The sequence below is a fragment of the Chiloscyllium plagiosum genome, unplaced genomic scaffold, assembly GCF_037043375.1.
Source record: "Chiloscyllium plagiosum isolate Xiang-an unplaced genomic scaffold, Cpla_swu_hap1 HiC_scaffold_43, whole genome shotgun sequence".
Taxonomy (NCBI): Eukaryota; Metazoa; Chordata; class Chondrichthyes; order Orectolobiformes; family Hemiscylliidae; genus Chiloscyllium; species Chiloscyllium plagiosum.
In genome coordinates this window covers 25,471,696-25,495,058 of record NW_028270181.1, presented here as the reverse complement: position 1 = coordinate 25,495,058, position 23,363 = coordinate 25,471,696, and the positions used below count along the sequence as shown (strand labels likewise).

The 23,363-nt window shown below is 40.7% G+C and overlaps 1 protein-coding gene across 4 annotated transcripts in view; it reads left to right on the top strand.

Annotated features, from left to right (window-relative positions):
- Positions 1–13,338, top strand: part of LOC122541782 (protein transport protein Sec31A) — a 91,297-nt gene extending 77,959 nt beyond the window's left edge. For all 4 annotated transcript variants that reach the window (XM_087982427.1, XM_043678751.2, XM_043678753.2 and 1 more), the window contains 4 exons: positions 142–288; positions 2,198–2,317; positions 7,360–7,431; positions 11,754–13,338. In XM_087982427.1, coding sequence (XP_087838553.1) covers positions 142–288; positions 2,198–2,317; positions 7,360–7,431; positions 11,754–11,933 — 519 coding nt within the window. In that variant the 3' untranslated portion in view covers positions 11,934–13,338. The remainder of the gene's footprint in view (positions 1–141; positions 289–2,197; positions 2,318–7,359; positions 7,432–11,753) is intronic.
- The last annotated feature ends 10,025 nt before the right edge of the window (positions 13,339–23,363 follow it).

Here is a 23,363-nt window from a genome sequence, read left to right as displayed (position 1 = left end):
ATTATCATTTTCAATGTTACCATTAGTCAGTTTGTAGAAATGAGCAATGCCTTGATCTTTTTGCACCTGTTTTTGACTCAATGTCTTAGTCTTTTTGTGATAGCTGCTATTTTATAAAATGCTCTTTATTTAAACTTTCAGCTACCTGACAACTATACTCCTCCAGCTCCCATTACTGCTCCTGTTGTGAATTTCACTGCAGATGTCCAACAGCTTCCACCCCAGGGCTTTACGCCTCAGGAAATCAGTCAAGGACCTCCAGGGGCACCAAAGGAGGCCAATTTACAGGTCTGTTCTTCCCTGCCAGTGAAACAAGGGGCTTTATTTTGGTTCATTGCTGCGTAGTGCCAAGATTATGCTTGTGACCTATAATGGATAAAGCTGTGCGAATGAGTGCAGGATTATGTCTTGCAATTATCTCTCAATATGTAGAAGTTAGAAAAAACATGTAAATATTATATCTTGCTTGTTTGCAGATCTTGCAAAATATCACCGCTAAGTTTTTTTTGTTTAGTATCTTATATAAACGGCAAAGAAAGCAAATGACCAGACAGGCATACTTTTAACAACAGTAGCAATATGCTGTGAAACAGAAATACATTAATACAGTGTAGATCAGGGACTTCAAAATGGGTTTTGATGAGGTTATTGTGGGAAGCCAAAAGGCCCAAAGATTTGTTGTTTTCCAGAAAGATCTTTTTTTTTACCTTCTCCCAGCCATTGTTTCAAGACTCATTGCAACCCCAGCTTCTTTTTGGGTTCTCCACAGGTTTCCAACCTTGCATTCACTCCATTCCAAAGGTCATTGACTCTCACCTCTGTAATATCACTAGTCTCCCCTTCACTCATGGTATATCTACTGCTAAAATGCCCATCTACATTTTTACCAAATCAAGACATGACACTTGGCAATCCAAGTCTCACTCACTAATTGTTCCTCTACCTGTGGGCTCCTAGAACCTCTGCCTCATTTGAAGTTCTTATTGTTTTTAAATCCCATCACAGCCTTGACCATCTCGCCATCCACCAACCTCTTCCAGTCAACCACCCTCCAGCTGTGCTCTCCACTACTTTTACCTTTTCTCCACCTACTATAATTATTGATCCACAACTGGGGGCTGTGCCATGAGACATTTTGGCCCTACATTCTGGCATTTATGTCAAGTCTAAGAGCCACCACTTGGACCTGTGGTCAAGCCTTGCTTCCTGTATCACCACCTTTTCCATGGCTATGGTAAATCTAAATGCATTGGATGTTAATTACATCAATTCTGGGAAGGAGCGATGCATTTGCGATAGAGTAGTTTCAATACTACTCAGTATTGTAATGGATGCAGCAGTTTGGATGTTCAAATTATAAACCTGCTACTGATTGGAAGTGTTGTACATCAAATGTCACCCCCAGTGATACCCTGTTTAACGGTTTCCTGTTACACTCTCTGTTCTCCCAAATGAAATTGTTTTGGTTTTTGGGAAAACAAAGAGCAAGGCAGAGCAAACTGAGTGGATTCTCAAAATTTGGCACTGGCACACGGAGGTAGCGGGATTGCAAGCCTTTGGGAGAAGGGAGGAAAGAAAGGATCCTCTTATTCGCATGCAGGATATTTGTCTCCTTTTAGCTTGAGTTGCCTCCTTCAATTCACTTGCAGGAAGAATTGGAGCTGAGCAGATTGATTTAATTCAGTCGCCATTTTAAAGCATTTTACATTTCATCACGGAAAATTCCCTTCCCTGAAGAATGGTACTGAATCATTTATCGAAGTGATTAGTTACCAAATGCATTTGGGTGTAAGAAATTAAAAATGAGAATGGAGTGCTCGCAGGTATAATAAAAGCACAGGGAGGACCATTTTGAAGATTGGAAGTGTGTTGTAGTTATAAGATTTTTCATGTATTTTACCCTTCAGTTAGTGATATGATTTTTCCCTAACTTCACTGTGGGTATAAAACTTCCAAATCTAATCCAGATAAAATGGCAAGTTTTCTAGCATCTTTTACAACGTGATCTCGTTGTGCTGCCCATTGACCAATGTGACTTGCTGCTAAGCTGATGTACTTGACTTTGCACTAAACTGCAGGTTTGTCTAGGGGATGTATGGCTGTTGCATATACAATGCCTCTTTCCTTTGGTTCTCTTTTCAGTCATGGAAAGCTGCACAGTAATTTGCTGTGATTCTCTTTTCCTTGTCATTTCCAGCCACTACAGCAGCTGCCCACAGAGAAGATTGTGAAAAAACAAATCCCAGAAGAGCACATGGTGTTGAAGACGACCTTTGATGGTCTGGTACAGCGATGCCTTTTAGCTGCTGGTGACCCTGTATGTCATTGTTGAAACAGTACTCCTGTCATTTGAAATAAGTAGATTGCCTAAATTTGTGCTTGTTCTACATTCGTGCTATAAGTGCATGCATGTATATTATGTTTTATAGTAGTCTATATGATGGGGAGCTACTAACTTCTACACCTTTGCATTTAGATTACTGTGGAAACAATGGTTATTTAGGATGGTGAACTAGGTTACATACTTCCAGTCAGGATAAAAGGTACTTTAGCCTTTTGGATGTTTTAGAGTTGGAAAATATTACAGGGGTTTTCAGTCTACCATAACAAACATATCTCAGGATTAAGACCACAGAAAAGTTTGTATTCTCTTTACATTTCCTTCTCACTCACCACCGCTGTATCCCATAACCAAAAACAGTTCAGAATACCTATTTCTGTACATTATTTCTATTCCAGCTAAGAGAAACTTTGAAGTTATTGTATTACCTTAAGTTCACTCAGTGAATCATGCAAGAGACTGGTTGACAAGATTATTCTGTAATAGTTTACAATAGAGGAAAGTTCAACTGCATAGAACACTGGCAGCATTGCATCAATGTTCAGTATTTTACAGCCTCAGGACAATGTGTTCATAAAGTGCCCAGCCCACCAGAGACTTAGGTTTAGTTTTTAATTGTTGATTACTAGCTCCTGTGAAGACTTACCTTAATGTCAGTATCTTAGTAGGCACCATGCTCTCTATCTTGTTATGGTATAAGCAGGAAATTGCAGCTTTTTAAATGTATTCATATATCCCGTTAAAGCAGAGACTTGGAGCTCCACAAAGTTCAGTGCAAACCATTGCAAGCATGGGGGAATGTTTTGCAAGGGATTTTGAGTACTTCTGTAATTTTGTAACTGTAAACTTCCTACGTGTTCATTACAAATACTGCTTTTCTTTTTAGAAATACACTGGACTATTTTAATATGATAATCTGAGTAACTAAATATTTGTTCCAAGATTTAGGTTTTGGTGTGTAGGTTTTACTGTGTGTGTGTGTGTGTGTGTGTGTGTGTGTGTGTGTACACACTGGAGTCTCTCCCTCCTGGGTGGTCAGGTGCCCCACTGATCAAATTGGATTTAATACTGAGCAATCTGAGCCAAGATTGGAGCCATGCACTTTATCTGGATTATTTTCGAAACTGCACTTGATGGGGATTTTCCATATCTGGATGATGATGGTTTTATCAGATGTAAATTCTACTTAGGGTTTAGTATACTCTGAAGTTAATCCAGTTTCTTATTATTAATTTTAATGGGGTGATAGGCAGGGGTTAGTATGGAGAATGCTGCAGTTTTATATGTGTACATCTTGCTCTCGATCTGTTGACATTCATCTGGTAACCTGGCTAAATAGTCAGTAGAATCGAAACCAGCTATAGTCTGTGTGCTCTGTATTCATATTAAAGTATTATCTCCTTATGTTGGAATTCTTGAATTAACTCTTTGATATTAATCATTGTTTTAATTGCAGTAATAATATTGAGAAACTTTCTGGCCATGACACTCATATTGCATGTACAGCTGCACTGGTTACATGTTTGCCATGAGACTAGCTTTTAATTCCAGATTTATTGATGAATTTGCTGCTTAATTCACTCTTATATTCGTTTGTGAGATGTGGCTGTCACTAAGCATGACCAAGCTTTATTGCCTATCCCTAATTTTTATTGAACTGAGTTGCTTCCAAAACCATTTCAGAGGGCTGTTTAGAGTCAATCACATTTCTGTGGGTGTGTAGGCCAGACCAGGTAAGATGGCTTCCTTCCCTACAAAACGTTAGTGAACCAGATGGATATTTACAACAATTGACAAAGTCACCATTAGACTAACCTTTAATTCCAGATTTTTATTGAGTTCATATTTTGCCAGATGCCATGGTGGAATTTGAATCAACATCGCCAGGACCTTAGTCTGGGACTCTGGATTGCTAGTTCAGTGACATGACCACTATACAATACTATGTTTACTCCTGGCCTAGTACATATGTCAGTTTTGTTAAGACACGGAGGTGAACCTTTCTGTTCGTTAAACCAAACACCCATAAAGCTCACCTTGTCTCATAATCTGTTAAAATATGAGTGACGGAGAACTCACAAATTCCACTATTTAAAGAAAATAACATCAATTTATTTTTTAACTCTAAAAGTGAACATTAAACAACAACTATTCACAACTCTAAGCCCTCCTTTCCCTTAATGGCTTATTACTTGCCTCCAACTCTATAACAATACACTATTCCAATAAGACACTTATTAAAATTACATCAACTTAATTTCAAAACCACACAGCTGCTGTTGTCTTCAGTGTCTTTCTTCTGACTGAAGATCTCCCTGGGTCATCGTCTTTCTTTTTACTGCGAATATATTTCATATGAAAAGATACCTTTGGTAGAGAGTGTTTCCTAATTTCTTGGGTCTCTGTCGATGGACGTTGCTCCCTCTGCAGTTTTCAAAATGTCTGCATTTTTATGTCCTCGACATCGGATCGTCACATTGGTTTGATGTTTTAGTATTCTGAGGCATAATTTAAACTGGTTAAGGTTAAATCTTCTCAAAACTTGTTAAACTGTTTAAATTGGAATTGTTGTCCAAACTGCAACAAAAATTCAGATATCCATTTCACAGCCAAATGTTACATATTTTCAATTTTCCAGTACACAGCCATCTTGTCATATACACAAATGCTTGTAATCTCTTGGTTCAGAACAGCATTCATTCTCTCTTAAAGGTACAGTACGCGCCTTCAACTTCATAACAGTTTATTTTAATGGCTTGGGTTAACTAGAGACAAAAATTGAAAGAATTAAGCTCAAATCCCTTTGAAAACTTTGCATCTAAGTAGAGGCACGAACACTCTCTTCCTGCGTGTTCAGTATGAATCCTGTGTTGAGGTTTTGTGCCTTGTTTGACTCTTCAATTATTCCAAACCATCTGAATTTCACCTTTTAATCATGTTTCCATGTCTCAAACTGTGTATGAAATTCTAACGTAAATGTGTTACATTGATGATCTGGAAAAACTCTGCTTTTTCATCCAACCTGATTTTAAAAAACTGCGGTGTCTTCCACATCACAGTGTGCACATATTCAACTTCATCCAGAAGTCATGTAATCCCATTGTAGTGGGGACAAAACATACAAAACACATCAAAAGTAGTCTGGCCCTGATTTAAGGCATTCAGTACCAGGCTTTTGTAAGAATAGTCCCTCCTGCAATCCAGCTATGCCTTCATCATCTCCATTTAATTTCTCCCTACATCAGCAGACTCCAGGGTTGTACACTTATATTAGCTTAAATAATACTAACTAACGCTGTAAATATTACAGGCATTGTTCATGTTTTCTTTGTCTCTTTAATTAAAAACAAACTGCAGAAAATACTCAACAAGTCAGGCAGCATCCGTCAAAAAGAAATTGAGTTAGTGTTTTGAGTTGTGTTTCTTCTTCAGAACCTTTTTGTCTTCCAACATGTCAACTTTAAAATCCTCAACCTTGTTTGCACTTACTGCTGTAGTTTTGCTGAAAGCTGTATATACCCCATTCTGCCATCATGATTAAGCCAGGGAATCAACCTTGGTTCAATGAAGATTACATGAGGACATGCAAGGAACAGCACCAGACATACCTAAAAGTGAGGTGTCAACTCAGTAAAGCTTCAAAATGGGACTATTTGGATGCCAGAGCTAAGTGACCCCACAAACAATGGATCAGATCTGAGTTCTGCAGTCCTGCACATCCAGTCATGCACATCCAGTCATGAATGGTGGTGCACAATTAAACAGCTCACTGGCAGAGGACACTCTACAAACAACCCATTCTCAATGATGGGGAGCCCAGCACATCAGTGCAAAACATAAGGCTAAAGGATTCACAATAATCTTTGACTAGAGTTCTGAGTGGGTGATCCACCTCGGCCCCCTACAAAGGTCCCCAGCCAGACTTCAACCAATTCAATTCACTCCAAATGATACCAAAAAATGTGTGGAGGCACTGGATACTGCATAAAACTGAGTCTGTTTCTATAGTACAGAAATTCACCAAGACAGTGCCTTTCAAACCTGTGATCATTCCCATTTAGAAGGACAAGGGTAGCAGCTACAGGGAACACTTTCACCTACAGGTTCCCTCCAAGCGATTCACCATCCTAACTTTGAAATATATCAGTGTCACTGGGTCAGAATCCAAGAACTCCCTCCCTAGTGACATTGTAGGTCGACTTGGGGCACATGGACTGCAGTGAATCAAGAAGGTAGCTCACCACAACCTTCTCGATGGCAACTAGAGATGGGCAATAAATTTTGGTCCAGTCAGTGACTGCTGCATCCTATGAATGAATAAATCAAAAACTACCTCCACAGTTTCCAATCCTCAGTCTCATAATCATCCTTCGCTCTTCCATTTCCTGTTTTCTTCTGTGTCACTCAACATGAGATTGATCATTGGTATTGCAGCCTCTCCACTTCTGTACAATGGTAGCATTTCCTTAAAATCTTGCGCTTTTAATTACTTATTTCCATCTTTGGGTTTAGCTATTTTTCAGTCACTGCAATAGTCTTATATAGCTGCATCATTCGCATTGCACAACCAGTGTTGACTGCCAAACTGAACATGATAGTAATAAAAGAAACATGTCCAGAAACTAACCCAATAGATAATAATCCCTTTGGTTTTCTGCTTCAGTATTGCTGAACTACTTAAGGAGAGATATATTTCACTCCTGGATGGCTAATCTGTGTAATTGATAATTGAGGTAAAAAATAAATTAATTCTTCACTTAATATTCAGATTAAGTTTTCCACTCTTGTAAGATGAAATGATTTTAAAGAAACTTGCAGTAAATCATCAGCAATTTATGGAAAGGACTGTGTTGTATTATGTATTTCTGTGTGATTCCATGTGAGAAGGAAAGCAAATGCATTGTGCACTTTTGTTTGTGGATTGAGCAGCTTGGGTCTCATAGGGCTAGATTAATTGAAGACTATGATGGAACATTTGCTATCCTGTTTCATTTAATGAATTTTGAATTATTCCACAGCAAACTAAGAGGAAGTTGGATGATGCTGCAAAGCGCCTGGAATACCTATATGATAAATTGCGGGAGCAGACGGTAAGTGGAAGTGGTTTAAGCAAAAGTAACATTGAAATTTTCGCAGGTTCTAATGAATGGTTTTATCTCACTCTCTACATGGAGTTTTTAAAAAGTGAATGTGCTGTGAAAGTGGCAATTTCAATAACTAATTATCTTCTACATTGGTTACCTGTACATACAAGGGGACTGATTTGAAATGACAGACGTTTAGGACAAGCCTGGTCTGTTCTAGGTAATCCCAAAGTATGGATTTTTCTTGTAACAGGGTACTCTGAAATAATTCTGAGATCAGTAGGTTGGATCGTTGATACAGAACAGTGAAATGTTGGACAAATGAAGTTTTGGTAGCTGTTACCCAATTTAAATTCGTTTCTAACATATAATTGTTTGCCAATATATTATTCCTGCTGCGCTGTTGTATGATCTAAGTGACTAAGGACTATAGTGGAATCACTTATAACAAATAAAAAATGAGTTTGCTGAATAAACTCGGCAGATCTAGAAGTACCTGTGAAGAGAGAAACCGAGTTAATGTTTCGAGTCTGAATGTGACTACTTTCGAACTGTTCTGAAGAAGCCTTTCAGACTTGATGCTAACTCCATTTTTCACTGCACATGCTGCTGAGTTTCTCCAGCACTTTGTCTTTATGAAAATTTCCAGCATCCTCAATATTTTGAGCGGAATCACTTAGTTGGTTAGGCAACACGTATGGGGGAAAATATAACTTGTCTTATGTCTGTTTGATTCTGACCAAAAATTATAAGGCATAAGTTATCTAATTTCTTTTTCCAAAGGTTCTGCCTGACTCTGCTGGATATTCCTGCTGTTCGTGTATCCAATTTTCACGAGTGCATTTTATCATTTTCAATAGCTGGGTTACTGACTTTTCACTTTTAGGACCCAGTTTGGTACATGAACAGTTGTACTGAACAGTTCATAGTTATTTCTAATCTACAGCATGAAATATAGTTTAACACTACCATTTTCACTGTAGCCACAAGGAGTAGCAAATATGAAAAAATGAATGTTATACAGACTCGGTTATGGTTAAGGAATAAACAATGTAGATAGCCTTATCTAATTAGTACTCAGTGATCCTTTTATGGTAAATGCTGAGTTCCCAAGCACTGATATCCCAGGGCCCAAGGAATTAACATTAGCTTTATTGTCACATGCGCTGAAATGAGTGAAGTGAAAAGTTTGCAATATCGCCCCTCATGGCACCATCGTAGGTACAAGATAGTGAGGTACAAATACTTAAGTATTTGTTACAAGATTGAAAGAATAATAAATAAAAGTCCAGCATAAGAATAAAATGTACACGAATTACAGTCCTTTTCACTTAGCCTCTACATCGCACCGGGCCAACTCTCCAGACCATGTCGGTTTTAAAACCTCGAGGCCTCTTGTAGAGGTCCAAAGGCTGCCCAAGACTAAATGTCATGCAAATTCATGCATCTGAGTCTAGGAAATAACTAAATGCAGGTAACTCCAACCTTTCTTGTATCACACATGAAGTCAACTTAATTTTAAACTTTTGATTTTTTATTTGCTATTTTCTTTGTGTTCTCTGCTGTCTGAAAGCTGTTGACACTTTGCAGTTATGGGGGGCAAGTGAGGACTGCAGATGCTGGAGATCAGAGCTGAAAATGTGTTGCTGGAAAAGTGCAGCAGGTCAGGCAGCATCCAAGAAGCAGGAGAATCGATGTTTTGGGCATGAGCCCTTCTTCAGGAATCACTCAAGTCACTATTATTCCCTTGCGAATGTTGACAGTGGTTGTCACACAAGTGCTCAGTCCTGTCCTCGCCTACCTCCAAAATGCATTTCCAATGAAGGCTGCTTTATACAGAGTAGAGGCAGCAGCAGTTGAGGGGAAGTGGAAGTGGATGCAGGGGAGTACTCTGTGGTGTAAGTCATATCTACCACATGGAGATCACTGTGTCTATCTGAGGATAATCATCTCACTCCCAGGATATCACTGCAGTGATTCTGCAGGATGGTGTCCAGCCATCTTCAGCTACTTTATCAATGATCATTCTTCTGTCATAAGTTAAAAATCTCACAACAACAGGTTATAGTCCAGCAGGTTTATTTGGAAGTACTAACTTTCAAAGCGCTAGTGAGCAGGATCATAGGACACAGAATTTATAGCAAAAGGTCATAGTGTAATGTAGTTGATGTGATATATTGAGCCTGGTGTGTAATTTTTAACTTTGTCACCCCAGTCCAACACTGGCATCTCCATATTCCGTCATAATGTCAGAAGTAGGGGTGTTGGCCAATTGCATGATATTCAGTATCATTTGCAACTTCTCATACTGAAGAAGCCCATGTCCACGTGCAACAAGACTTGGATAGCATGCAGGCTGGGACTGAAAAATAGCAAGGATGATGTGTTGGGAAATGACCAACCATCTTCAACAAAACAAAATCTAACTATCTTGTCTTAACCTTCAATGTTGTCGTAGAATCCCTCACTATCAAGATACTGTGGGTTTCTCTTGGTCAGAAATTTAACTGGACCAACCCTTTAAGTACTCTCTACAATTACAGGTCAGAGACTGGGAATTTTGTGGCAATAACTCTCAGACTTATTAAAGCATGTCCACCATCTAAAAGGCCCAAGTCAGGAGTGCACTGGAATAATCTCCATTTGTTTGGATGGGAGCAGCACCAAAATGATTCAAGAAGCTCAACACCATCCAGGACAAAGGAATCCACTTGATCTGCACAAATCCACACTTAAAACATGAGCTTCCTCCACCACCAGCATACAATGGCAGCAGTGCGCATCATCTACAAATTGCTTAGACTCCTTTGAGAGCATTTTCCAAACTCATGATTTCAATTACTGAGAAAGACAAGGGCCTGGAAAAACCACCACCTGTACGTTTCCCTCAATGCCACAGTCTGCCTTGATTGAAATTATGTCTCCATTCCTTCACCCTTACTGAGTCAAAATCCTAAAATTCTCTTACTGACAGCACTGTGGGTGTACCTACACCATATGAACTTTAGAGCTTCCAATTCCTTAGCACATTAGATGATGGACAATAAATATTCAGCATGAACAAAAATTTACTCCTTATCACCCTTTGCTGAATTCAGCTAAAATAGACCAGAAACTGAATTCACTAGGTAAATTCATTGAGCAACCAATGATTTTTGCATTATATTTGCATCCATCCTTTATACAATCTGTGTTTGTTTACAGAGTTCCTCTAACCACAGTGAGGCTAAGCCAATGATCATTTCGGACTTCAGTTTGAACAATTGAAGCTGAAACGGAGTTGTGAGAGTAGTTCCTGTGCACTTCAACGTTTACTTAATGAAACTGAGTTGATACGAACCATGCAATAATGCTGAATGCAAGTCTACATTGTTAGAGATTAAAAACAGCTACCATCTGTGATTATCCTATTTTAGAATTTGACTCAATAACGGTGAAGGAATGTTGATATCATTCCAATCAGGGCAGCCTCTGTCTGTATGAGTTTCCTCTCAGCGTTCTGGTTTCCTCCCACAATTCAAAGGTGTGCGGGTTAGGTGGATTGGCCATGCTAAATTGCCTATAGTGTCTAGGGATGTGCAGGCTAGGTTGATTGGCCATGGGAAATATGGAGTTACAGGGATAGGGTAGGTGGGCAGGTCTGGGTAGGATGTTCTTTGTATGGTTGATGTGGACTGGTTCGGCCAAATGGCCTGCTTCCACACTGTAGGGATTCTGTGATTCTACTCTTGATACATCAGAGAAATGAATAATTATTCTTTGCAACTGAAAAAACATACATACACACTGTTCCTGTTTAAAAACCATGGAATAGATGACAGACATTTTCAGGTTTGTTTCTTGGTACAATATCTTAATCAGTCAGAATCTACCTCTTTAAAATTTAAAGTTTGGCAGTTAACAGTCAATCTTCATCTAACTACTGTATCTTTCAATCAGAATCCATTTGCCAACCAATTAGCACTCTCTTGTCATACAATATGAATGTTGTTTTTCCCTTATGTTGGTATTTCTTGCAATTGTCCTGAAAAGTGCAAGATGAAAATTGTATCCTAAATCATCTAAAATGTATAATTTTTCAGCAATACTTAAAAGCTCTTTGTATAATTATAGTTCTTCATACTGGAATTGGAATAGCAACTTGGAGTTTGTTTATTGCTGTTCTTTGGTCCAGTTATGATTGGTTTGAAGATGTTCATCTATACGTATCCGTTTATTTGGATGAATGTGTGTGTGTGTGTGTGTGTGGAGGGAGTGGGGGAAAGGAACAAGTGGAAGTATTGTTATGCTGCTCAGAAGTATTGATAACATTATTTTCTGGTATGCAGCTTTCTCCTCACATTCTGGGTGGACTGCATGAAATTGTGCGGAACATCGAAGGATGCAATTACCAGCAAGCGTTGATGGTTCACACGCACGTTGTGAGCAGCAGCAATTTTAGCGAGATCTCTGCCTTTATGCCGGTCCTGAAAGTGGTTGTCACGATCGCAAACAAACTCAACATCTGACGAATCTGCAGCTGCAGGTTTCAGACAATATTTGAGGATAAGGAAACTTGGGATTTTTGGATTGTTTGCTTTTCTTTCTCCTTCAGTGTTTTGATTCGTTGAATATGAGGAAAGTGTTAACGTTTGCAATATTTAGTGAAAGTTCAGCTTTTGTATCTGTGAAATGCACCATATTGGGTTCTTGGCTTTTAAATAAGCTGAACTAGGTTGAATCTGGTTCATTTCTAGCGTTACAGTTCTCTTTGGAAAGTTCTCTAATAAACACCCATTAAGGAGGTCCGGGCTAGAAATTCCTGAATTGTAGTTGCTTTGTGAAAAGCATAAGCTACTTATTCACTGAAAGTTAATTTGGACATGACAAGAACAAGGCATCACTAAAGCTCTGGGTAAGGGGCACAATTTCTCCCCCCTACGTTCATTGCTGTCCAACATATAGTTACAGTTTGACCAGTATTTGCTACATGCCGGTTAAATAGTGCTGCTATCAATAGCAGGGATAGCTATAGAAGTTGTACAGTCAAGTAAATTGGCTTAATTTGAAATCGACACCAATGATTTTTGAATCGGCCAGATGGGAAATGATGGAGAAGTAGCATGGACCTCCATTCCAATTCCATACTTCAGAGTCATTGGAGAGTACAAGCTTATAGGTGTATAAGGCTACCACAAAACGTTTCAGGTCAAAGGTACCAAATTTAGGAAGACAAATCTATCCTTTTAGATAGTCTTGAAAAGCTTGAGCAAATTACTTTTTTTATTTTAACAGAAAAGCATTACCTTTTTGTATTCTCGGTCAAGTTTATACTCAAATCGTGGGTCTGTGTCAGCTGAAAGGTAGAAACCTATGAAATGCCGCACTACTCATTCAGAGAATTCAGCCTCACCATCATCATGAAGGCGATTTTGGTAATCTGGTTACAAAGGTGACCATGGTACTGGCATTGTAGATATTTGGCTGCCAGCTTCAATTATGGAACCATAAAAGTGGCACAACAATGGTGAGCTGAGTTTTTTTTTTAAAACACAGACCGCGTTAGAAATCTTTGCAAGTGCCAGGACACTTTAAGGTCTAATTCTTTGCACTCGTGTTTTGCACCATTGAGAGACTTGGTTTCTCTCTCTGTTGCCCACTGTTGTCCTGAAAGATCTCAAGGGATTCTACTTTAAACAAAATAGCCATCAGTTGGACAAAGTTTGTCCTGTGAAAATGTTCTAGTTATTTGTGATATCAGTGTAAGCAGCTTTTTATGATTGCACAAAGAACCCAGTTACTGTGTCTCAAAGGCACTCCGATGCATAAATGCTGCATTGTCTGCACAGATATTTATGAACTTATTGCCACAATAGCATATTTTTTCATTCAATATTGTGTATATGGAAAAAAAAATAAAGTTTTCAATTGAAACCTTGTCTCAATTTTAGAAATATGGCAGAATTTTGAAACTGAATTACAGTACATTGCAATATTTTCTTTTCATGCCTAAGCCACACTCTTCATGCTATTATTCTTCATATGTAATGAGATTATTTTAGTAATCACATGTGGAGATGGGACGAATTAGGGATCATGAACTTTTGTCTCAGCATTCAATTTGTGTGACACAAAATCATTTCGTTCCCCCTTATCCTGTCCTATTGTTAACTGCAAACCTACCTTCACTATTCAATGTGTGCAGTGGGATTCCTACATCTTCACTTGCTGTCAGATCAGCTTTATTGGCAACCTCATAAATGGTACTCCAATACAAATATGCTGCTGAAATAGGGTGCATCAAAGTCATCCTGCAGAATAATAGCTACCCTGATCAAGTCATGTCCCACTCAATATTATGCAGTCACGAAAGGCCCAAAGGCTGACAATTTTAGTTTTAAAGTGCTCAGTCTGCCTCATTATCCTGAAAGATCATTCAAACATTTGAGCACTGTTTTACACTGCTGTTTATGTTGCAACAACACAAGTGTTCACTTCTAACAGGATGCTGTTGTCAAGCCAAAACGATAACCTGCCTTTCTATAAAATGTGTAAATGTATAAATTTCAGTGCTGGTGTGATGCCAAGTATGTAGGCTATACACCCCAAATTATTGTACCAAACAGTCTATCCTTTTGGCTTGATCAGGCAAGGTCCTGACCATACACAACCAGCCCTCGCTTGCAAAAGTTTTCAACAGTGTCCAGTTTGAACTGTGACCCTGCAATTGGGTATTCGCTGCATATTATGTCTGTGCAAAGAACTAGACTGACAGCCCACTTAACATTCTCAGTTGGGCTTGCAGTATGATGTGCATTCGTGAATTACATATTTCATTCCAAAAGCCTCTGTAGATTGCTGATGGAAGGAACTTATATATTGCCTGTTTCAAGCAACAAAACAGATGGTGGCCATTCTCAGGCATATTTCTTAGGACAATGCCTTGACCAATCAGAGTTAATGTGCCTTGTTTAACATACAAGAAAAGCTTAGCAGTCAGACCTCATTAACTGGTGCATTCTTCATGGCAATGTTTCTACCAATCCAAATCCCCTCAAACCAATTTGCACACTCATACAATAAAGTACGAATATTTTCTCTATATTTTGTGTGAATTATACTGATGACTGCAATATGAGGATTATGTCTTTTTCTGTAACATTTGAATTTTACTATTTCAAATTCATTTGCACCTGAATTGGAAGGGGACTAATATACTGGCAGGAAAATTTGCTGTTTGGGAGGATTTAAACTAGTAAGATGGGGGGAGCTGGGACCCAGGGAGATAGGAAAGAGATCAATCTGAGACTGGTGCAGTTGGGAAAAGGTGCAAATCAAACACTCAGGGCAGACAGGTACAAAGCAGCAAACAAGGTAAATTAAACTGCATTTATTTCAATGCAAGAGGCCTAACAGGGAAGGCAGATGAACTCAGCGCATTGTAAGGAACATGGGACGAGGATATCAGCAATCACAGAGACATGGCTCAGGGATGGACAGGACTGAAAGCTAAATGTTCCAGGATACAAATGCTTTAGGAAGGACAGAAATGGAGGGGGGGGGGGGGGCGCGGGGGGCGGGAGGAGAGCAGAGTGGCATTTTTGATAAGGGATAACATTATAGTGTACCTAGGGAGAATATTCCTGGGAATGTGTCCAGGGAAGTTATTTGGGTGGAACTGAGAAATAAGAAAGGAATGATCACTGTATTAGGATTGTACTTTGCCCCACCCCCAATAGTCAGCAGGAAATAGAAAAACAAATTTTTAAGGTGATCTGTTATCTGTAAGAATAATAGAGTGGTAAGGGATTTTAACTTTCCAAATATAGACTGGGACTGCTATAGGGTTAAAGGTTTAGATGGAGAGGAATTTAAGTATGTACAAGAAGACTTTCTGATTCAGTATGTGGATGTACCTATTATAGAAGGTGCAAAACCTGACCACCTCCTGGGAAATAAGACAGGGCAAGTGTCAGGTATCAGTGGGGGAGAACTTTGGGGTCAGTGACCATAATTCTAGTTTTAAAATAGTGATGGAAAAGGATAGGATCTAAAAGTTAAAGTTCTAAATTGGAGGAAGGCCAATTTTGACAGTATTAGGAAGTTCCAAAAGTTGGATGTGGATATTCATAAGTAAAGGGACAGCTGGAAAATGGGAAGCCTTCGAAAATGAGATAATGAGAGTCCAGTATATTCCTGTTAAGGTGAAAGGCAAGGCTGGTAGGTGTAGGGAATGCTAGATGACCAGAGAAACTGAAGTTTTGGTCAAGAAAAAGAAGGAAGCATATGTCAGGTACAGATAAGTGATTGAGTGTTCTTAAGTATACTCCTACTACCTTTATACTCTAAGAAAGAAATCAGGGCAGAAACTGGACACGAGGCAGCTTTGGCAAATAGGGTTAAGGACAATCCAAAGGGATGTTATAAGTACATTAAGGACAAAAGGGTAACTAGGGAGAGTTAAGGGCCCCTCAAAGATCAGCAAGGCAGCTGATATGTGGAACCGCAGGAGGTGGGGAGATACTAAACAAGAATTTTGCATCAGTGTTTGCTGTGGAGAAGGACATAGAAGATTCAGAATGGGAGAAATAGATGATGACATCTTGAAAAATATTACAGAGGATGAAGTGCTGGATGTCTTGAAATACCTAAAGGATAAATCCCCAAGACCTGATCAGGGGTACCCGAGAACTCTGTGGGAAGCTGGGGAAGTGATTGCTGGGCCTCTTACTGAGATATTTGTATCATTGATAGTCACAGGTGAGGTGCCAGAAGACTGGAGGTTGGCTAACGTGATGCCACTTATTAAGAGAGGTGGTAAGGAAAAGTCAGGGAACTAACTACAGACCAGTGAGCCTGACATCGTTGTTGGAAGGAATCCTGAGAGGATTTACACATATTTGGAAAAGCAAGGACTGATTAGGGATAGTCAACATAGCTTTGTGTGTGGGAAATCATGTCCCGTGAACTTGATTAAATTTTTTTAAGTAACAATGAGGATTGATGAGGGCAGAGTGGTGAATGTGATTGATATGGACTTCAGTATGGTGTTCAAGGTTCCTCATGGTAGACTAGTGGGGAAGATTAGATCATATGTAATGAAGGGCGAGCTAACCATTTGTATACAAACTGGTGGGAAGGTGGAAGACAGAGGGTTCTGGTGGAGGATTGCTTTTCAGACTGGGGGCCTGCGGCCAGTGGTGTGCCACAGGATTGGTACTGGGTCCATTGCTTTTATCATTTATATAAATGATTTGGATGTGAGCATAAGAGGTTATAGTTAATAAGTTTGCAGATGACACCAAAATATCAAGTGTAGTGGGCAGCGAAGAAGGTTACCTCAGATTACAATGGGATCTTGAGCAGATTGGCCAATGGGATATTGCCAGGGTTGGAGGATTTGAGCTATGGGGAGAGGCTAAACAGGCTGAGGCTGTTTTCCCTGGAGCGTCAGAGGCTGAGGGGTGACCTTATAGAGGTTTACAAAATTATGAGGGGCATGGATAGGATAAATGGGCAAAGTCTTTTCCCTGGGGTGGGGGAGTCCAGAACTAGAGGGCATAGGTTTAGGATGAGAGGGGAAAGATATAAAAGGGACCTAAGGGGCAACTTTTTCACACAGAGGGTGGTATGTGTATGGAATGAGCTGCCAGAGGAAGTGGTGGAGGCTTGTACAATTGCAACATTGAAAAGGCATTTGGATGGGAATATGAATAGGAAGTGTTTGGAGAGATATGGGCCGGGTGCTGGCAGGTGGGGCTAGATTGGGTTGGGATATCTGGTCGGCATGGATGGGTTGGACCGAAGGGTTTGTTTCCATGCTGTACATCTCTGAGTCTAAATCCTGATCACTGTCAATAGGGAAATCAGATACCGTTCTGGACTAAATTCAAACGTGGGTACGGATTAGACAGAATGCAGTAACTCACCCAAAGGAGAGTGTCTGAAACATTGATAAAATGCTAACCTCCACTCGGCACCTCACCCCCTTTCCTTGGCTGGTAGTCCTTTAGAAATTGAGTGAATTTTAGAGAATTATGTCCTTAATGAGGTTAAACCTGAGAGAGAAGAGGCGAGGATTTAAATCTTCCCTTTCGTATGCACAAACACAGTTACCAGGCGATGAAGTGCTTTGCTTTCAACAAGTGAGCAATGAGGCAGGGATTTTAACAGCATTTAAATAAGAGTTGGATAAGTAGGCGCCGAAAGGCGAGGGGTCTGGGATTAAAGTGCACATCTTTCGTTGAAGGGTTAACATAAACTCGGGTACGAGGAATGCAAAGGCTGTTATTTGTGATATAAATTATCCACTTTCCCTTCAAACTTGCTGCTATTTTTTTTTAAAAAAAGCTTTAAAATTTGCTTTCGATCGCAGATCAGACCAAGAATGTGTGTGGGGGGAATAAGAGAACATCTCCCTCCCCCCCCCCCCCCCCAAAAAAAAAATAAAAATCGTCTCAACTTTTGGAACTGTGGGCAAAAAGTATCCTGAGAGAGATGAATGGAACTTTAATCCTTGATGGGATAACATCACGTCTCCTTCGGTTGGGTTTAATGATCGTGTGTGTTTTGAGGTTGTTTGCAAGCATTTGTTGATAAAGCCACTTGTTCGGGTATAATACTTGCACTAACTTCTATTCAATGAGCAGTGTGAGACTATGCAAATACCTTTCCCAAGTCCTTTCATGCAGCCAGCTCGTTGAAAGAGAGAGGAGATTACATTGTTCAGCAGCTGCGGATTGGAAGCTGATTTAAGTCTCCAGTCATTGTCATGTCAATAAAGGAAGCCTTGATGAGTGAAAGAGCAGTTGCGCAGGGCAAGAAATGTGCGTGTCTCCTACATTTTCCCAAACTTTAAGGGGCAGATCTAAGGTAGCGTGGAAAAGGGATTTGCATGCAAAATGAAGCAACGCAGGGATACGTCTTGCCTGCTTGTTTAATGTTTAAATCCTCACAGAAGTTAATTAAACTTGCATTATACAGTAAGGAAACTCGAAATCGCACTAATGTTGAGGTCTTCCATGGAGATTAAGGATGGGACAATGGGAAGAGAATTTGCATAGTACATGCTAATATGACCAATTAGATTGGTAGCTCCATGGGTCTGATGAAGAAATTGGAACCAAGCTGCCCCTTGGTCGAGATTGTTTTGCACTCCTATTGACAGTCCTCCAACTGCCAATATAGTTCGTTCCCTTAACATCTCCCCCATCACCAAAAACAAAGGAACTGAGGGGGAAAAGCAGGGGTAATAATCCATTCCAGGCCATCTCTCACAGGAGTGAATGCCATTAGCTGTGTAATTACCTGCAAAATAGCAGTGGGAAGCCAGGTGTTTGACTCACAGACTGCCCCGAGCACTAATCTTCCTAAACTTAGGAGGAGGGGGACTCCCGTGTGATAGTTGGGAGAATCAGAACGGGCTGTTAGAGAGAGAGAGCGACGTCCTCAGCGACAGCCACTTCAATGGGAGCGCGTCCACTGGAGTCAGTCTCCCCTCGCTGCTGTCTCCTGGCTCTGCCCAATCCCAGGCCAACACTGGCTGGATTCAGACCCTCCAGCCTCCCTGTCACCCGGTTCTTGCTCACCTGGCCGGACTTCAGGCACAGCCTCACGTCCGTCTCCGGGGTTGGGACATCGCTGCAGCCAGTCTGTCTTGGTGCCCGAGAGGGTTGAAACAAGCAGCAATAAAAATAAATCTTGGAGACAACGGGTGTGGGTCCACCCGTCTCTCTCTCTCTCTCTCGCCATTTCTCCCGCTGGTTTTCAGATGCCTGTCTGGGCGAGCGGGGGAAGTTGACAGCAGCATTGAGAACTCCGACCATACAAACACACACAATTCAGAATTTCCAGCTTGTGAAAGGAAGGTGGGGGGGGGGGGGGGGAGCACAGAGCTTGAGGAACACCGTAATACAAGGCGGGGAGGGAAGACGAAAGAACTGCAGACGTTGGAAATCAGAAACATAAATGAAGTTGCTGGAAAAGCTCAGCAGGTCTGGCAGCATCTGTGGAGAGAAATCAGAGTTAACCTTTCGGGCCCAGTGACCTTTGTTCAGAACCTTCAGGCAAGAGTTTCATCAAAGGCTGAGAAGCGTCGGATTTGATTTGATTTATTATTGTCATATGTACCTGGGTACAGTGAAAAGTTTTGTTTTGTGTGCAGTACAGGCCGATCAGACCATACAAGGGAGGTGATAGAACAGGGTGAGGAATATAATGTTAAGGCTGCAGAGACGGTGCACAAAAAGCAAAAAAAACATTAGATTTATGAGGCCAACCGGTGGAGTTTAAATTTGATGAATACAATTTGGAATTGAAGGTTAATCTCAATGCGCAGCCATTATTGTGAAACCTCCACTTAGTTGACTACAGGAAGGAAATCCACCTTCCTTACCTGGCCTGGTGTGACTCCAGCCCCACAATAGTGTGATGGCTTGGCTCTGAAATGCTCCAGCCACCAATCAAGGGCAGTTATGGATAGACATCTCGGCGGAGATCGTCACACTGGCCAAGTAGACCAAGGTCGGAAGAATGGATATTGGGGGCAAACCAAAGTGGGTGTGAATGTTCACTCAGTCCTCCTCAGGAACAAACAGAAAGTGCTGGCGGAGGAACTCAGCAGGTCTGAGAGTATCTGCAGACAGAGAAATAAAGTTAATATTTCGAGTCCAGTATGTCTTATTCCAAGCTCCGTTGTTCTGTCTGTCTTAATATGTGCCCAGCACGTGTTTGTGAGCTCTTTCTTTATAATTGTTACATGCACATACACGCACACACCGACAGAACATGTTCATCGTGATGTCCACACTGGATTCATAGAGTCATAGAGATGTACAGCACGAAAATGGACAATTTGGTCCAACTCATCCATGCCGAACAGCTATCCTAACCTAATCTAGTCCCATTTGCCAGCACTTGGCCCAGGTCCCTCTAAACCCTTCCTATTCATATTCCCATCCAGGTGCCTTTTAAATGTTGTAATTGTACCAGCCTCCACCACTTCCTCTGGCAGCTCATTCCATTCACGCACCTCCAAACATTAATCCTGTTTTTCTCTCTCTCCACAGAATCTGCCAGACTTGCTGAGTTTCTCCAGCACTTTCTGTCTTTGGGTCAGCTCTCCAGTGTCTAGTGATTGGCTTTTATTGCGTTCTGATCATGAGTGAGCAGCCAGAGAATGTGTCTGCATGAGATTCAAAAACAACTTCCAGAAATAAATTGGATTTAAAGGAAATCGATAAGGAGTAATTGTAGGGAAGGGGCTCGGAGGTGGCAAGTTGAGGCAGGTACAGAGACAATAGGCCGGTTGGTCACCTCCTATAGAGTCCCATTCTATTAATGTAGACAAAAATCTACACAGGCAGGTAGGTGTGACTAGAGAGATTGGGAGAAAATCTGTAAACATCCATTTTTTGTTTGCTGTTCGTTAATATTTTGAATCAAGCAGAAATATTGTTGAATCAGTGATGTGTCTTTAAAGGAAATGTAATTACCTACAACAAAACGTACTTAACTAAAATGTTCTTACAATGCACTCTCACGCACAGACAAAGCAAATTTAATTGATGGATTCGGAAACATCCCAATTGGGGAGGGGTTGAAACCAAAATACAGTGATGTATTTTTACAGTTTGATTTGAAATATCACCTCAAATGATGAATAAACCGTTCGAAAGTGGTGTCCAGTTCAGTGGCCAATGACTAAATAGGTTTGATTTATGGGAGTGTGCGTGTGTGTGTGTGTTTATGTTGGAGTGTGTTTATGTGTGTGTGGGGGGGAGTGTGTGTGGCAGTGTGTGTGTGTGGCAGTGTGTGTATGGGTATGTGTGTGTGTGGGAGTGTGTGTGGCTGTGTGTGTATGTGTGTGGGAGTGTGTGTGGGTATGTGTGTGTGGTAGTGAGTGTATGTGGGTGTGTGTGGGAATGTGTGTGTGTGGTAGTGTGTGTATGTGTGTGGGAGTGGGTGTGTGTGGGAGTGTGCGCGTGTGGGAGTGTTTGTATGGGTATGTGTGCGTGTGTGTGGGTATGTGTGTATGTGGGAGTGTATGTGTATTTGTGTGGGAGTATGTGTATGTGTGTGTATGTGGGAGTGTATGTGTATTTGTGTGGGAGTATGTGTATGTGTGTGTATGTGTGTGTAGGATTGTGTGTGTGTGTGTGGGAGTGTGTGTGGGTGGAGTGTGTGTGGGTGTGGGTGTGTGTGTGTGGGTGGAGTGTGTGTGTGTCAGTATGGGTGTGGGGGTGTGTGGATGTGTCTGTGTGGCAGTGTATGTATGTTTGTATGTGTGTGAGTGTGTGGGGGAGTGTGTGTGGTAGTGTGTGTGTATGTGTGTGGGAGTGCGGGTGTGTGTTTCTGAGTGTATGTGTGTGTGTGTGTGTGAGTAAGCTTTGACTTTCCCGAAAAGAGGTGTAATTTCCCGGGGAACGAAGCCGGAATTAACGGGGTTCCGATCGTTATTAACGGCTGAAGGGGGAAGGAAATACATTTGAAATATTATCCACCGACAAAGCTGCAAGGTTTTGTTTTAGGGATTCCAAACAAACCTTCACTGTGTTCGGTTTTACTTGAGGGTGCAGAGGCTGGAAGTGAGTGTGTCGGGGAGTTCTGGAGACAGTAATTCTGGTCTGAACTCTTTACACTTGCAATCCTCTGGTGACCATAAGGCAGGTACTTTGTCCAATTACAAAACTCTGACTAAAACTGCAACAAGAAGCGATCCGAGTCAAAGGCAAACAGTTTTTAATCTCTTCCAACTGCAGTGATATATTGCTCTAATTATATTTCAAAACTCACATCTCCGATATTTAAATCGGATAGTAAAATATACTGAGAAAGTAACTCAATTCCACGTCCCAACGGAAGGTGAAAGCTAAAATGTACTGAATATGAAATGATATTAAGTTTCTCAAAAGTACCGCATGACACAGTATGTCTTATAAATGGAGTAAACTATAACTGTGTTCGGCAGCATACAAACGTTTATGTGCAAACATGACATGTTCATGTTTTGTCAGCGTGTATTTTTAAAATGTATGCGCATGGATGTAAATGTAACATGTTTACCCTGCGTGAAAAACAATGTGCTTGGAGAATATGCACAACGCTTATAAAGTCATCGTGCAACTTAAATACATATAAACTTTAGATATCTTTAAATCTATAAAATCCTATTTCACTACGTTCTCCAGAACTAATGGCGTTAGCGCTGTGTAAATGATTCTTTAAATTATCTCAATTTCTGAAACTGGTTACGAACGGGGCAGAGAAAACGAAAAGGGAACTTTTGGAAAACAGACTTAAGTTGCGAATCACAAAAGCAGGTGGATGTTTAGAAATGCGAACTGCGCCAAATGCTATGAATTATACTTTCACATCCCGTTCGGACTTTGCTTCTAACGCGCAGACCTCCAAGTTATTTTAATGCCCGACCCGCTCTGATCCCCGACATTTGTTGTTTTCAGTTCAGATTCTAGCATCTACAGTCATGTGCTCCGGCCGAGTTACTACACCTTTGAGGAGCAGAAATACTTTGGGGGGGGGGGGGGGGGAGTCCCTCTCACAACAAAAAAAAAGACAAGAGTGACCATAATCGAATTACTCCAAAGTAACGCCACCAAATCAGCATTTTGGTATTAGTTTGAAAGTACGGTTTTTAATAATGATTGTTTTAAGTAACATTGGATAACTTAAAGAGCTGATATTAACGATTTTTGTATGTTCCCGAATTCAATTTGTCTTGTTTTACTGGGAAATGCTAACAAAAAGGAAATTGGATTAGAAATGTGACTTGCTGCTGGGGCGGGAGTCGCGTCAGATAACTATAAACGAAAATAGCACGGTCCACAACTCAGATATTCCACGTCAACAACTTCTCTTGCATTGCTCGGTTGCAACCTACAAAAAAGACCGGCGCGAGAGGTTGGGGAGACCGGGTTCCGTGATCCAAAAGGGAACGAGAA